This window comes from Amphiura filiformis, chromosome 5 (assembly GCF_039555335.1).
Source record: "Amphiura filiformis chromosome 5, Afil_fr2py, whole genome shotgun sequence".
NCBI lineage: Eukaryota > Metazoa > Echinodermata > Ophiuroidea > Amphilepidida > Amphiuridae > Amphiura > Amphiura filiformis.
Genome location: NC_092632.1, coordinates 66,896,493 through 66,910,883, shown reverse-complemented (window position 1 = coordinate 66,910,883; position 14,391 = coordinate 66,896,493). Strand labels below are relative to the sequence as shown.

Here is a 14,391-nt window from a genome sequence, read left to right as displayed (position 1 = left end):
TATTGTTGTTTTCTTCGTTTTTTGCCAAATTTTTCATTTCAAAAATACCAAATGACAATTTGAATGACTTATCCTTCACTTTTAAGCAATGTATGAACAATTTAATTTTTTTTTTTTTACACTTTGCTGGGATCACTGAATGGGTTTTTAAGGGTTCGAGCAATTAAGGTAGCACTCTCCGAAAAGTTTTTCGATAAATTCATCAATTTCTCAAAAAAAAATCTCAGTTTAATAAATAACGGTTAAAATAAAAGCCATTAACATTCGAAGACTTGTCTCCTCCATAAAATGGCGAAAATATTCCAAAACAGAACACCACCTCCAAATCATGTTAAAATACCACAACATAACCATAGCTTGCGTTTCCAGTTCTGTCAGAATACAAGCCACTATGCCTTGAGCGCATTGGAATCCCAATTCTTTCTCACATTGATTGATTTCAAACAATTGATTCGAACCAACGTCCTTGATCCTAATGTGCTGTGTTGAATAGAGTTAATCAAATTTCTAACAGCTGGACTCAGTCTTGCGGTGAGTTGTGTACTGGGACTGTTTTTTATATAACTGTTTATTTCTTGTTGTTTTCTATAGGTTTGTTGGTTTAGTTTATCGCTATGCACAGCTCCAAGATATAGTGTAGTGCGTTTTATTTTTAATTTATCCCATTATTTTGGCTTAAAATGGACATAAACCTTTTTTTACAGTTATTACTGATATTATTTCTTCATTTTTGGTAAACCAAAATAATAAACTATAAAACCATTTACCGATGGAATTCATTTTTTATTATCTATACTGTCATGTTGACCGACCCTGAAATAAATTAAGCGCATGGTTTTCAGAAAGAGTCCTACCGATCGTAACCGCTTGGTAACTAGCAGTCAGATGTAAACCAAGAGAGTGCAGTAGAAGTAATTCCATACCGAGATGATAAACGTTGCAGCAGAATTTTGTGATCGAAAGATCTTGTTGCAAAACCCTTGAACATATTATCCATTCCCAAATAATGTCTCCCTTTGATAAACATTCCATCCTCACCGATAAACTGCACGGTTTTAGGAAACACCATTCATGTGAATCTCAATTAATACTTACAGTCAATGACCTTGCGTCTTCCCTCAATTCCAGATCCCAAATTGATATGATTATTATGGATTTCGCCAAAGCATTTGACACTGTCCCCCACAAACGTCTCCTTCACAAATTAAATTTATATGGTATTAGAAACAAAACCTTCATTTGGATCTCAAATTTTCTCACGCACCGTACCCAGAGGGTCGTTGTCGGGGGTGAGCACTCGACTTGGACAGAGGTGACTTCTGGCGTTCCCCAGGGAACGGTGCTGGGATCCTTGCTTTTTTTTAGCTTTCATTAAGGGGTGGGGTATGAAGGTTTGAACAGTATTAATTGTGGGACATTAGAGCACATCAGACATATCGAATTGCATTCTGAATAAGAAGAATGTCCTTCTGATATCAAATAATTTTGATTTTTTGAAATTTGCAATGTAATACACATTTTATGGCAAATGATTAAAAATTGATATTTTTGATATTTAACAGTACTCGAAGTAAACTTTATAAATCTGATGATTTATACTTAAAGTGTATATAGGTGGGATGAAAAGCCGACGATCAATTGAAAATTTTGACCTTTCGTATTGAAGATATGGATTTTTTCCCAAAACACCAAAATAAATTAGGTCTTTTTGAGAAAAAATCTATATCTTCAATATGAAAGGTCAAAATTTTCAATTGATCGTCGGCTTTTCCTCCCAGCTACATACACTTTAAGAATATGTCATTAGATTTATAAAATTTACTTCGAGGACTGTTATATATCAAAAATGTGAAAAATATCAAATTTTAATAATTTGTCATAAAATTTGTATTATATCGTGCATTTCAAAAAATGAAAATTATTTGATATCAGAAAGACTTTCTTCGTATTCAGAATGCAAAAAAATACTGTCGAAACGCTCAAAACGCTCATTCCAGATCCCTTAATGACCTGCCCAATAATATTACTTCTGAAGTTAGATAGTTCGCGGACGATTGTGTTATGTACCGCAATGTTTCAATTTGACCAGGATCAACTCCAAGACGACCTTGACACCCTGGCCCAGTGGCAGGATGATTGGCAAATGCATGTCAACACCAAAAAGTGCTTTGTCATGCGGATTACACATGTTCGTAATCCCAAAGTCTATTATTACACCTTAGGACAATCCCCACTTGAATCCACGGCATGTCACGCTTATCTTGGAGTTGATATTACTAACAACCTAACCTGATGGAACAAACACATCAACCGTATTACATCTTCAGCAAAGAGATCACCTGGCTTTATAAAAAAGGTACCTCATTACTCTTGCAATAAATCCATCAAAGAAAATGCATATTTCACCTTAGTTCGCCCACTCTTGGAGTACCCATCTTCAGTTTGGGACCCCCATACACAGGATCTTATGTTAATAAATTAGAAAAAGTTCAACGCATAGCCCGCAAGGTTTGTCGTCAATGACTACTCCAGATACAGCAGTGTTACTGAAATTCTCAACAACCTTCAATGGAACTCACTCAAGAACAGAAGGACAGAGGAGATCGATTAAAAGTGCTCCAGAAATCAAGACAAAACCTCCTCGTCCTGCCGGTGAATGACCTCCTACTGCCGGTCCAATGTCAGTCACAGCACCAACATCACAACAGCTACCAAGTCATAGCGTCCAATAAGAACTGCCAAATACAGCTACTTCCCCCAAACAGTCAAAGACTGGAACTCATTACCCTACTCAATAACCACCATAGAAGATACCAAGCAATTCAAAACAGCAGTCATAAACCACCTCAACCAAGAAGACTAGAAATATCCATGCGCTCACCTCATCCTGCGTGTTTGACTCCACCAGTAGTGTTATGCAGTATTTCTTCAGATTTAGATTCAGATCTAATAGCACAAGAGCAGCTTCATTGTGTTGATCTACAGTGCACAAAAGATCATTTTCCACTCTTAGAAGTGCCGTTTCCGTGCTGTGACAGCGTCGACATGCTGATTGCATACTTTGTCCCCATCATTTCTCCAAGGGTAAACAAAGCCACCCTTGGATAGATCATAGTATTGTGAAACAAATGAGGAAAAGGGATAAGTTGTATTCTGCTGCAAAGAAAACAAAATCCAAACGCCTATGGGCTAGTTACAAAAAACAGCGTAACAATGTGACTGCTACCCTACGTCAGTCTTACACTCACTACATGGAAGAAGTGCTTGGGCCAAGTCTTGACACCAGTCCAAAGAGATTTTGGTCCTTTATAAGATCCCAAAGGAAGGATGCAGTAAGTATCCCCACATTAATATCAGATGGGGAAACATGTGTCTCTGATTTATCAAAGGCTGAAGCTCTAAACAAACAGTTTTCCTCCGTATTTACTGACGAGAACTTATCTGCAATTCCTAACAAAGGGCACTCTGCCTTTTCAAGTATTCAAGATCTTGACATAGAGTTACAAGCAGTAATAAAACAGCTTACTCAGATAAACATCAACAAGGCAGGGGGACCAGACAGTATACCAGCCAGGATGCTTCATGATTATGCTACAGAACTTGCACCGATGCTGCATTTCATCTTTCGGCAATCCTATGCAACAGGAACTTTGCCTGATGATTAGAGAAAAGCTTTTGTCACTGGCATATACAAGAAGGGAGTAAAATCTTCACCTGAGAATTACAGACCTGTTTGTTTAACTTGTATTTCATGTAAATTAATGGAACACATAGTCTTGTCGCATATCTCCAAACATCTTGCCACATATAATATCATAGTAGAAAATCAACATGGTTTCAGGAAAAGCGCTCATGTGAAACTCAGCTGCTGGAAGCCATCCATGATTGGGCAGAATGTCTAAACAGAACCAGTCAGACTGATATTCTTATGCTAGATTTTAGCAAAGCCTTTGATAAGGTGCCGCACCAGAGGCTTGCTGCCAAATTGCACCATTATGGCATTAGAGGGAAATCGCTCCAATGGATTCAAGGTTTCCTGTCAAATAGTGTTCTATATTGTGAGATAAAAGGACCAGAAGATCATGTAGCCTTACAGAAAGACCTGAATGCAGTGTTTGCATGGGCAGACAAATGGCAAATGTCTTTTAATGCCAGCAAATGTCAACACCTCACTGTCACTCGTAAGAAACTGCCATCAATTTTCAGCTATTGTGTTTCAAACCAAATTATTGAGAAAACGGAAAGTCACAAATATATATATCTAATGACCTATCATTCAAACAACATATCTCAAACATTCGTACAAAAGCTCTCAACACACTTGGAATTATTCGTCGTAACCTTGGGCCATGTTCCAAGGATGTCAAATTAAAGGCATACCAGACTCTTGTCAGACCTCAACTTGAGTATGCCGCCACAGCTTGGAGTCCATACACAGCTCGTGATGTAAAACCCTTGGAAATGGTCCAGCGTCAGGCTGTTAGGTTCATTTGTGGAGAATTTCATCGAAAGACAAGCGTAACACCTCTTCTGGATCAGCTACAATTAGACCAGTTAGCCACTAGAAGAGTGATGTCTCAATGTACAATGTTTTATAAAATCCATCATGGTCTAGTTAACATCAGCTTTCCACCAAACATCAGGCTTCACCCAACCTCTGGAAGATTACACAATTTACGCTACCTTCCAGTCTTGGCTACTCGCAACACCTACAAATACTCTTTCTTTGTGAGGACAATTCCAACTTGGAACAGGCTACCTGCGGAAGCAGTTGCAGCACCATCTGTCAACGTTTTCCAGGCCATAGCTCTGCCAGCAGTGAGGGTCTTGCAGCCTACTGCTACTCACCAAGTCATCTAAATCAGCTCTCCAGTTCTTTTTACTTGCACCGTTTGTTGTTCTGCACTCTGCACATTCTGCACATTTATGAGCATCATCACCTTACTCCTTGGATAAGCTTCGCTTTGTTAGGAGAACAGCACTTGAAGACTTGAAGGGACAGAGATGCTGTTGATCAAGATATAAAGTGTGTAGCTGCTTGGCAACAACACGTTCTAATATCTTTGCAAGGAGAGGCAAATTTGATATTGGCCTGTATTATTCTGCAATGACTCAGTGACCAGGATTGGCTTCTTGAGAAGAGGGCGTGAGATAGGACGATTTTAGACTCAAGAGAAGAGTTGATGATATCAGTGATGGAGAAGAAGCAGTTCTTCTTGGCACTATTTAAAGAGCGATGCCGGGAGCGGATCCAGATCAGAAGACTTGCTGCAGATTCTTTACTTACTTCTTCTTCAGACACTCTGCTGAGTTCAGCTAGGCAAGGAACTGTAACATCTGTCGTTTATCTCAACTGACATTTGCGAGGATTTAGCAGAATCAAGTTCATTTCTGATGGCGAGTTATTTTGTCATCGAAAAACTCGATAGATCGATTAGGAAGTTCACTGTCGCATGTATGAGCCGGCAATGTTGTAGCTCGCTAAGCTTAACAGTCGTCATGCGATCAATGAGACGAAATAGATACTTGCTGTCACATTGATATATTTGTCAACGATGGTGATCAGTTTTGGCACTCTCAAGATCCCGCCTATATGCATCAGATTTCTTTTATGGTTAAAATATTTTTCCGCCGTCGCGGTCTAACTAATTGTTAGATTGATTTATTTGAACATACGCTTTTGACAGCGGCACACGCATGTAAAACAGCGGTGCGTTCATTAAATATTCATGGTAAAATTACAATTAGGCCTATATAATACGACAATAAGCTACAATCAGATTTGACAAAATTAAGACATCATACCCGACACCCACCCCTCTCCACTATACTTCCCTCACACCACCCCAGGAAAGTTCTTTCTCAACATGCTCAACTAACCTGCATATTCCGCCCATCCACACACACATTGCAAGACCACCATAATATTTTTCCGCCGTGGCCATGGTGGCGGTCAAACCCGGAATTTACGCTTAATTTAGGTGCAGGCCTACTTTGTCTGAGCTTTGGTCCAATTTCTACCACGGGTACATTGAAGTTTGCTTTATCTTTATAAATATTATGATTGTTTGTTACTAGATTTGGGTTTTTGTAAGATCATGAGCTTTACCACAGTAGGTGCATAGCGTGCTGTGGTTCGGAGAGTCACGTAAAATGGTGGTCCCGTGTACCAGACGAGCAATATCTGGACATGTAAAAGTTGCAGGCCTTTTCGTAAAGAGCAAGGGATCAGCCCGGGACTGTTGTCTGTCACACTCATGCAGCTATGGCACGATTTAGGGTGTAATTTATGTGTGAGGATTTTGTGCCGCACTCACATTACCGCCCTCTACAGTCTCTCCACATTTTTATGTTTTGTATTATTTTGTGATTGGATTTCTTTTGTTTTATATTGTTTTGTGAGGCGATCATTTGCAGGAGAGGTAAAAAACCACTATGTTATATTTTGTATTATTTTGTGTTGGATTTCTTTTGTTTTATATTGTTTTGTGAGGCGATCACTTGCAGGAGAGATAAAAAAAACCACTATGTTATGTTTTGTATTATTTTGTGACTGGACTTCTTTTGTTTTCTGTTGTTTTGTGAGGCGATCATTTGCAAGAGAGATAAAAAAAACCCCACTATTTTATGTTTTCTATTATTTTGTGATTGGATTTCTTTTGTTAAGTTAGGCGTGCAGCCTAACTTATTTCTTTCTTGGCGTTTCTTTCTTTCTTCTTTCTCACAATTTGCTTCTTCTGCCACATCCTTGATCAGATTTCGACCAAACTCAGTCACAAGCAGTATTGGGTAGCTGGCTACAAAAGTTATGGGTTGTGTAACGTCAAAGGTCATCCAGGGGTCACTGGGGTCAAAAAAGGTCATTTGAACTGAAAATGCTCCAATTGAGCTGAAATTTAAATGCAATGATCATTGCAACATTCTAAACATGTTTAAGATTTTCTTAAATTCATTTAAGGTCATTAAGGGGTCATAAAGGGGTCAAAGGTCAAGTTTTTCAAAATGCTCCAATTGAGTTGAAATTTAAATGCAATGATCCTTATGACATCCTTAACATTTTAATAATAATTTGAAATTCATTTAAGGTCATTAAGGGGTCAAAGGTCAAGTTTTTCAAAATGCTCCAATTGAGCTGAAATTTAAATGCAATGATCCTCATGACATTCTAAACATGTTTGAAATATTTTAAAATTCATTTAAGGTCATTTAGGGTCATAAAGGGGTCAAAGGTGAAGTTTATTCAAAATGCTCCAATTGAGTTGAAATTTAAATGCAATGATCCTTATGACATCCTTAACATTTTAATAATAATTTGAAATTCATTTAAGGTCATTAAGGGGTCATAAAGGGGTCAAAGGTCAAGTTTTCAAAATGCTCAAATTGAGCTGAAATTTAAATGCAATGATCCTCATGACATTCTTAACATATTTTAAAATTCATTTAAGGTCATTTAGGGTCACAAAGGGGTCAAAGGTCAAGTTATCAAAATGCTTCAATTGAGCTGAAATTTAAATGCAATGATCCTTATGGCAGTGTAAACATTTTAAAACGATTTCAAATTTCATTTAAGATCATTAAGGGCCATAAAGGGGTCAAAGGTCAAGTTTTCAAAATGCTTCAATTGAGCTGAAATTTAAATGCAATGATCCTTATGACATTCTTACTCATGTTTTAAATAATCGGGGCCATACAGAGGTCAAAGGTCAAGTTTTCAAAATGCCAGCTTTCCACGATCAAGGTATATTACAACGGCAATTAATGAAATAGTCTTATTAAAATTAATCCTATCCAGCACAATATTGCTGCTTGATCAGATTGCACAGTCATCCGCCTAACTTACCTTGTGCCCTTGCAAAGGGCACAGTTGCTCTAGTTTCTTTCTTTAAGTTAGGCGGGCAGCCTAACTTATTTCTTTCTTTGCATTTCTTTCTTTCTTTCTTCTTCTTTCTTCTCACAATTTGCTACTGCTTCCACATCCTTGATCGGATTTCGACCAAACTCAGTCACAAGCAGTATTGGGTAGCTGGCTACAAAAGTTATGGGTTGTTTAACATCAGAGGTCATCCAAGGGGTCAAAAAAGGTCATTTTAACCGAAAATGCTCCGATTGAGCTGAAATTTAAATGCAATGATCCTAATGACATTCTAAACATGTTTAAAATAGTTTCAAATTTATTTAAGGTCATTAAGGGGTCATAAAGGGGTCAAAGGTCAAGTGTTCCAAAATGCTCCAATTGAGCTGAAATTTAAATGCAATGATCCTCATGACATTCTAAACATGTTAAAAATATTTTAAAATTCATTAAAGCTCATTAAGGGGCAATAAAGGGGTCAAAGGTCAAGTTTTCAAAATGCTCCAATTGAGCTGAAATTTAAATGCAATGATCCTCATGACATTCTCAAACATGTCAAAAATATTTTAAAATTCATTTAAGCTCATTAAGGGCAATAAAGGGGTCAAAGGTCAAGTTTTCAAAATGCTTCAATTGAGCTGAAATTTAAATGCAATGATCCTTATGACATTCTTTACATGTTTTAAATATTTCAAAATTCATTTAAAGTCATTAAGGGGGTCATACAGAGGTCAAAGGTCAAGTTTTCAAAATGCCAGCTTTCCACGATCAAGGTATATTAAAACGGCAATTAATGAAACAGTCTTATTAAAATCAATACTATCCAGCACCCAGCACAGTATTGCTGCTTGATCAGATCGTCACAATCATCCGCCTAACTTACCTCGTGCCCTTGCAAAGGGCACAGTTGCTCTAGTTCTTCTTTCTTCTTTCTCACAATTTGCTACTGCTTCCAGATCCTTGATCGGATTTCGACCAAACTCAGTCACAAGCAGTATTGGGTAGCTGAATACCAAAGTTATGGGTTGTTTAACGTCAGAGGTCATCCAAGGGGTCACAGGGGTCAAAAAAGGTCATATTAACAGAAAATGCTCCGATTGAGCTGAAATTTAAATGCAATGATCCTTATGACATTCTAAACATGTTTAAAATATTTTGAAATTTATTTACGGTCATTAAGGGGCCATTAAGGGGTCAAAGGTCAAGTTTTTCAAAATGCTCCAATTGAGCTGAAATTTTAACGCAATGATTCTTATGACAATCTTAACATTTTAAAAACATTTTAAAATTCATTTAAGGTCATTAAGGGGTCATAAAGGGGTCAAAGGTCAAGTGTTCCAAAATGCTCCAATTGAGCTGTAATTTAAATACAATGATCCTTATGACATTCTAAACAAGTTGAAAATATTTTAAAATTCATTTAAGGTCATTAAGGGAAATAAAGGGGTCAAAGGTCAAGTTTTCAAAATGCTTCAATTGAGCTCAAATTTAAATGCAATGATCCTTATGACATTCTTAACATGTTTTAAATATTTTACAATTCATTTAAGGTCATTACGGGGGTCATACAGAGGTCAAGGGTCCAGTTTTCAAAATGCCAGCTTTCCATGATCAAGGTATATTAAAACGGCAATTAATGAAAAAGTCTTACTAAAATTAATACTATCCAGTACAGTGTTGCTGCTTGATCAGATCGTCACAGTCTTCCGCCTAACTTACCTCGTGCCCTTGCAAAGGGCACAGTTGCTCTAGTTTTATATTGTTTTTGATGCGATCATTTGTATGAGAGATAAAAAAAAACCACTATGTTATGTTTTGTATTATTTTGTGATTGGATTTCTTTTGTTTTATATTGTTTTGTGAGGCGATCGTTTTTAGGAAAGAAAAAAAATCTTGATGTTATGTTTTCTATTATTTTGTGAGTAGTTTTCTTTGTTTTATATTGTTTTGTGATGCGATCATTTATAGGAGAGATTAAAAAACCCACTATGTTATGTTTTGTATTATTTTGTGTTATGTTTTGTATTATTGTGTGATTGGATTTATTTTGTTTTATATTGTTATGTTATGCGATCATTTGCAAGAGAGATAAAAAACCCCACTATATGTTATGTTTTGTATTATTTTGTGATTGGATTTCTTTTCTTTTATATTGTTTTGTGAGGCGATCATTTGCAGGAGAGGTAAAAAAACCACTATGTTATGTTTTGTATTATTTTGTGATTGGATTTCTTTTGTTTTACATGTATATCGTTTTATGATGCGATCATTTGCAGGAGAGATAAAAAACCCCACTATGTTATGTTTTGTATTATTTTGTGATTGGATCGTTTTTGTTTTATATTGTTTTGTGATCCGATCATTTACAGAAGATAAAAAACCACTATGTTATGTTTTGTATTATTTTGTGATTGGATTTCTTTTGTTTTATATTGTTTTGTGAGGCGATCATTTGCAGGAGAGATAAAAAAACACTAGGTTATGTTTTCTATTATTTTGTGATTGGATTTCTTTTGGTTTATATTGTTTTGTGAGGCGATCATTTGCAGAAGAGATAAAAAACCCACTATTTTATGTTTTCTATTATTTTGTGATTGGATTTCTTTTGTTTTATATTGTTTTGTGAGGCGATCGTTTTTAGGAAAGAAAAAAAATCTTGATGTTATGTTTTCTATTATTTTGTGAGTAGTTTTCTTTGTTTTATATTGTTTTGTGATGCGATCATTTATAGGAGAGATTAAAAAAACCCACTATGTTATGTTTTGTATTATTTTGTGTTATGTTTTGTATTATTTTGTGATTGGATTTATTTTGTTTTATATTGTTATGTTATGCGATCATTTGCAAGAGAGATAAAAAAAACCCCACTATGTTATGTTTTGTATTATTTTGTGATTGGATTTCTTTTCTTTTATATTGTTTTGTGAGGCGATCATTTGCAGGAGAGGTAAAAAAACCACTATTTTATGTTTTGTATTATTTTGTGATTATATTTCTTTTGTTTTACATGTATATCGTATTATGATGCGATCATTTGCAGGAGAGATAAAAAAACCCACTATGTTATGTTTTGTATTATTTTGTGATTGGATTGTTTTTGTTTTATATTGTTTTGTGATGCGATCATTTACAGAAGATAAAAAACCACTATGTTATGTTTTGTATTATTTTGTGATTGGATTTCTTTTGTTTTATATTGTTTTGTGAGGCGATCATTTGCAGGAGAGATAAAAAAACCCACTAGGTTATGTTTTCTATTATTTTGTGATTGGATTTCTTTTGGTTTATATTGTTTTGTGAGGCGATCATTTGCAGAAGAGATAATAAAAAACACTATGTTATGTTTTCAATTATTTTGTGATTGGATTTCTTTTGTTTTCTATTGCTTTGTGATGCGATCATTTGCAGGAGAGATATAAAAACCACTATTTTATGTTTTCTATTATTTTGTGATTGGATTTCTTTTGTTTTATTTTGTGACGCGATTTGCAGGAGAGATAACAAAAACCGCTATGCTATGTTTTGTATTATTTTGTGATTGGATTTCTTTTGTTTTATATTGTTTTGTGACGCGATCATTTGTAGGAGAGGTAAAAAACCACACTATGTTATGTTTTGTATTATTTTGTGTTATGTTTTGTATTATTTTGTGACTGGATTTCTTTTGTTTTATATTGTTTTGTGAGGCGATCATTTGCAGAAGAGATAAAAAACCACTATATTATGTTTTCAATTATTTTGTGATTGGATATCTTTTGTTTTCTATTGTTTTGTGATGCGATCATTTGCAGGAGAGATATAAAAACCATTATTTTATGTTTTCTATTATTTTGTGATTGGATTTCTTTTGTTTTATATTGTTTTGTGAGGTGATCATTTGCAGGAGAGATAAAAAAAACCCACTATGTTATGTTTTGTATTATTTTGTGTTATGTTTTGTATTCTTTTGTGTTATGTTTTGTATTCTTTTGTGTTATGTTTTGTATTATTTTGTGATTGGATTTCTTTTGTTTTGTTTTGTGAGGCGATCATCTGTTGTTCATGCGCCCGTTCATCCGCTGCGTTCATCGTCTGGCTTTGACCAACCCACGGTGTAGTAGTCTCGCACCATCTACGGTTGAATTTGACGTATTGCCCATCCCTATAACCAAGGATTATTAACATCTGGATATGACAATTGCTTATTAGTATGTGTCCAATTGTTATTTAAATAGCATATTGTTATTAAAATTATATCGTGACCTTTTGTATGTTCTGTTAAATGTGCAATTAAATAGCTGTTTAGCGGCTTTCCATAGTAGGCTATACCATTTCTTTATAAAATAAATGTTACCATTCAATTTTGCTGCATCACAGAATTTAAAAAAAATTGAATTCTAGCAGATGTGCAGCAAACCACGGTTTATCATCATTTAAAAGAGGTAAGAATCAAACTGGCCATAATATAAATGCTTACCGTATATAGGCCTATTATAAAAACAACAACTTTGTTTTCAAAAGGTTATGTTTTTGTAATCAAAGTAGCACACCATAGAGAGGCCCGGCTCTGGATTGGAATAAGAAATTTGAATTTCCAAAGGTTTGTCTAATTTTAGCATAAGACTTAGTATAGCAATTCACTCACACAGCTACTGTTCCTCAAACCTTGTATTAGTCCCGGTATTAGTCATATTTTTAGCGCGGCTTTTTTGATGAAAGAGGGAAAGAGGGTGGGCAGCTGTCCCAATATCTTAAATCTAAATTTTTATTTAGCCGATTTGTGCTCCTCCTCAGACCTCCTGCGTCACTATAACAAAAAGTTTAGTGATGCAAGAGCGAACACAATCCGGCTGGGACCGAGACTATATCGAAACCTTGCCTCACTTCCACCAAGCCTAACTTCCCGGGCCTAACTTTCACTTTTATCTACTTTGTGGAAAGCAAACCAACAAAATGTGTCGTAGGTTTGCATGGCTAATACAAAAACCGTGAATTTAGTTTCAACCCGATATTAATCAATTTGGTGACCTCTGAACTTTTTGTACACACAGCAAAGCAAGAAGGTCAGCGAAGGATCGGTAGTAAGTTTTGTAGTGCTTGCCAAACATGACATCAACATGACACTCCTGCAATTTAAAAGTCGTGTTGTTCTCCTTCATACAGCTTAATTCCATGATCATTGCTGTTCTTCCCTCGGTGGAATCCCGTGTCCAAGTAAACCTTGATCTTCACCTGCAAAAGATCAACAATGGACAACCGCAGTGTAGCTCAACGCGGACTAAATTACAGCTGAGCATTGATCCACCCATGCCAAGAGGATTGCGGCATATTAGTACTGTACAGGCAGGCTATAAGGATAGTAACTGTGCCCATTGCGGGCTCAACATTCCCAATCCTCCGATCTCCATCGCCATGGATGAAATTCGCATTTGTGGTAGGTATATTCTGAGAGTAATTTTTGAATTAAAAAAATATCTCCTTTTGTATGAAAGTAATTTGAACTTTTTCAACACTACCGGTACTTGTTTTAATATCTTCGCTAGTTTTAATACCAGGAGCGCTTTCGAGGAACTTCCTCGTCATCAGCCGATGTAGTTAGCTCTGATGTATTTCTTGGAAATGGCTAGAGACCAACCTGTAGAGAGTTAGTATTCTGTTGGAAAAAAATGACAGTATGAATGATATTAACAGTCAATGTCTACGTGCATGTCTGTGCTGACAAAACTAAGTTGGATGTGGACAACTAGGATAAATGGTGTCAGAAGTGGGATTTCACTGTTGGCAGGGCACCCTTTTTAAAGGGTGCCACTTGGAAATTTGGAAAATCCTTAAAAGGGTGGGGGTTTAAACTTTGTTGGTAAAAAGGGTGGATTGATATAAAGGGTGGGAGTAAAATAAAAAGGGTGGGAGTGCCAGCTTACAATATATTTTCATTGAATGATAAAACCATCCTAGTTTCCAAGAATAAGTGCCAAACCACAAGAATAAGTGCCAAACCACTGCCAGCAAACCATATCGCAAGATAAAATTCCATTTGATGCATGTTTACATCCACTAGGTTATCGTGTGATGATAGGTGCAGAATTTGGCGTACTTGATTTACTTCGAACCAAATTGCCTGTGACTTCATCAATGTATACAAATAGCGGAAAAAGCAAAAAGTGGTGGGGGTCAGGAATTTTCAGTATAAAGGGTGCCTCAGTAAAAAGTGGTGGGGGTCAGGAATTTTCAATATAAAGGGTGCCTCAATAAAAAGGGTGGGGGTAAAATAAAAAGGGTGGGGGTCAAACCCCGCTGCCAAGTATGATTTTGAGTTGTCAAAACTTGTGCAAGGAATGCCTTTCAAAGTCAAACACCTGTACTCTTTAGCTCTGATTCAAGACCTTGTTTGTTGAAATTGGTTGAGAATTAAAAAAAAATAGTGATCTAAAACCTAAGTTATGAAATCAAAAGTTGCACTTTGTGCTCTAATAATGAAAGCACAATGCTAGTTTGAACATGCTAATCAATGGAAGCACAGCGATTTGCTGTCGAATCAGGACCTAGATTTCGTGCCAGTT

The 14,391-nt window shown here is 36.1% G+C and overlaps 3 protein-coding genes across 3 annotated transcripts in view; all 3 read left to right on the top strand.

The window, feature by feature from the left end:
* The first annotated feature begins 3,128 nt into the window (after positions 1-3,128).
* Positions 3,129-3,665, top strand: LOC140152347 (uncharacterized). Its single transcript, XM_072174651.1, has one exon. The coding sequence runs from the start codon at positions 3,129-3,131 to the stop codon at positions 3,663-3,665; it is 537 nt and encodes a 178-aa protein (XP_072030752.1).
* Positions 3,666-3,928: 263 nt separating this feature from the next.
* Positions 3,929-4,860, top strand: LOC140152346 (uncharacterized). The gene is made up of 2 exons (XM_072174649.1): positions 3,929-4,181; positions 4,310-4,860. The coding sequence occupies exons 1-2, from the start codon at positions 3,929-3,931 to the stop codon at positions 4,858-4,860; spliced, it is 804 nt and encodes a 267-aa protein (XP_072030750.1).
* An 8,007-nt stretch (positions 4,861-12,867) lies between these two features.
* LOC140153581 (tetratricopeptide repeat protein 13-like) overlaps positions 12,868-14,391 on the top strand; it is a 106,448-nt gene continuing 104,924 nt past the window's right edge. Inside the window, exon 1 of the mRNA XM_072176362.1 lies at positions 12,868-13,265. Within this exon, the coding sequence (XP_072032463.1) occupies positions 13,004-13,265 (262 nt within the window). The 5' untranslated portion in view covers positions 12,868-13,003. The remainder of the gene's footprint in view (positions 13,266-14,391) is intronic.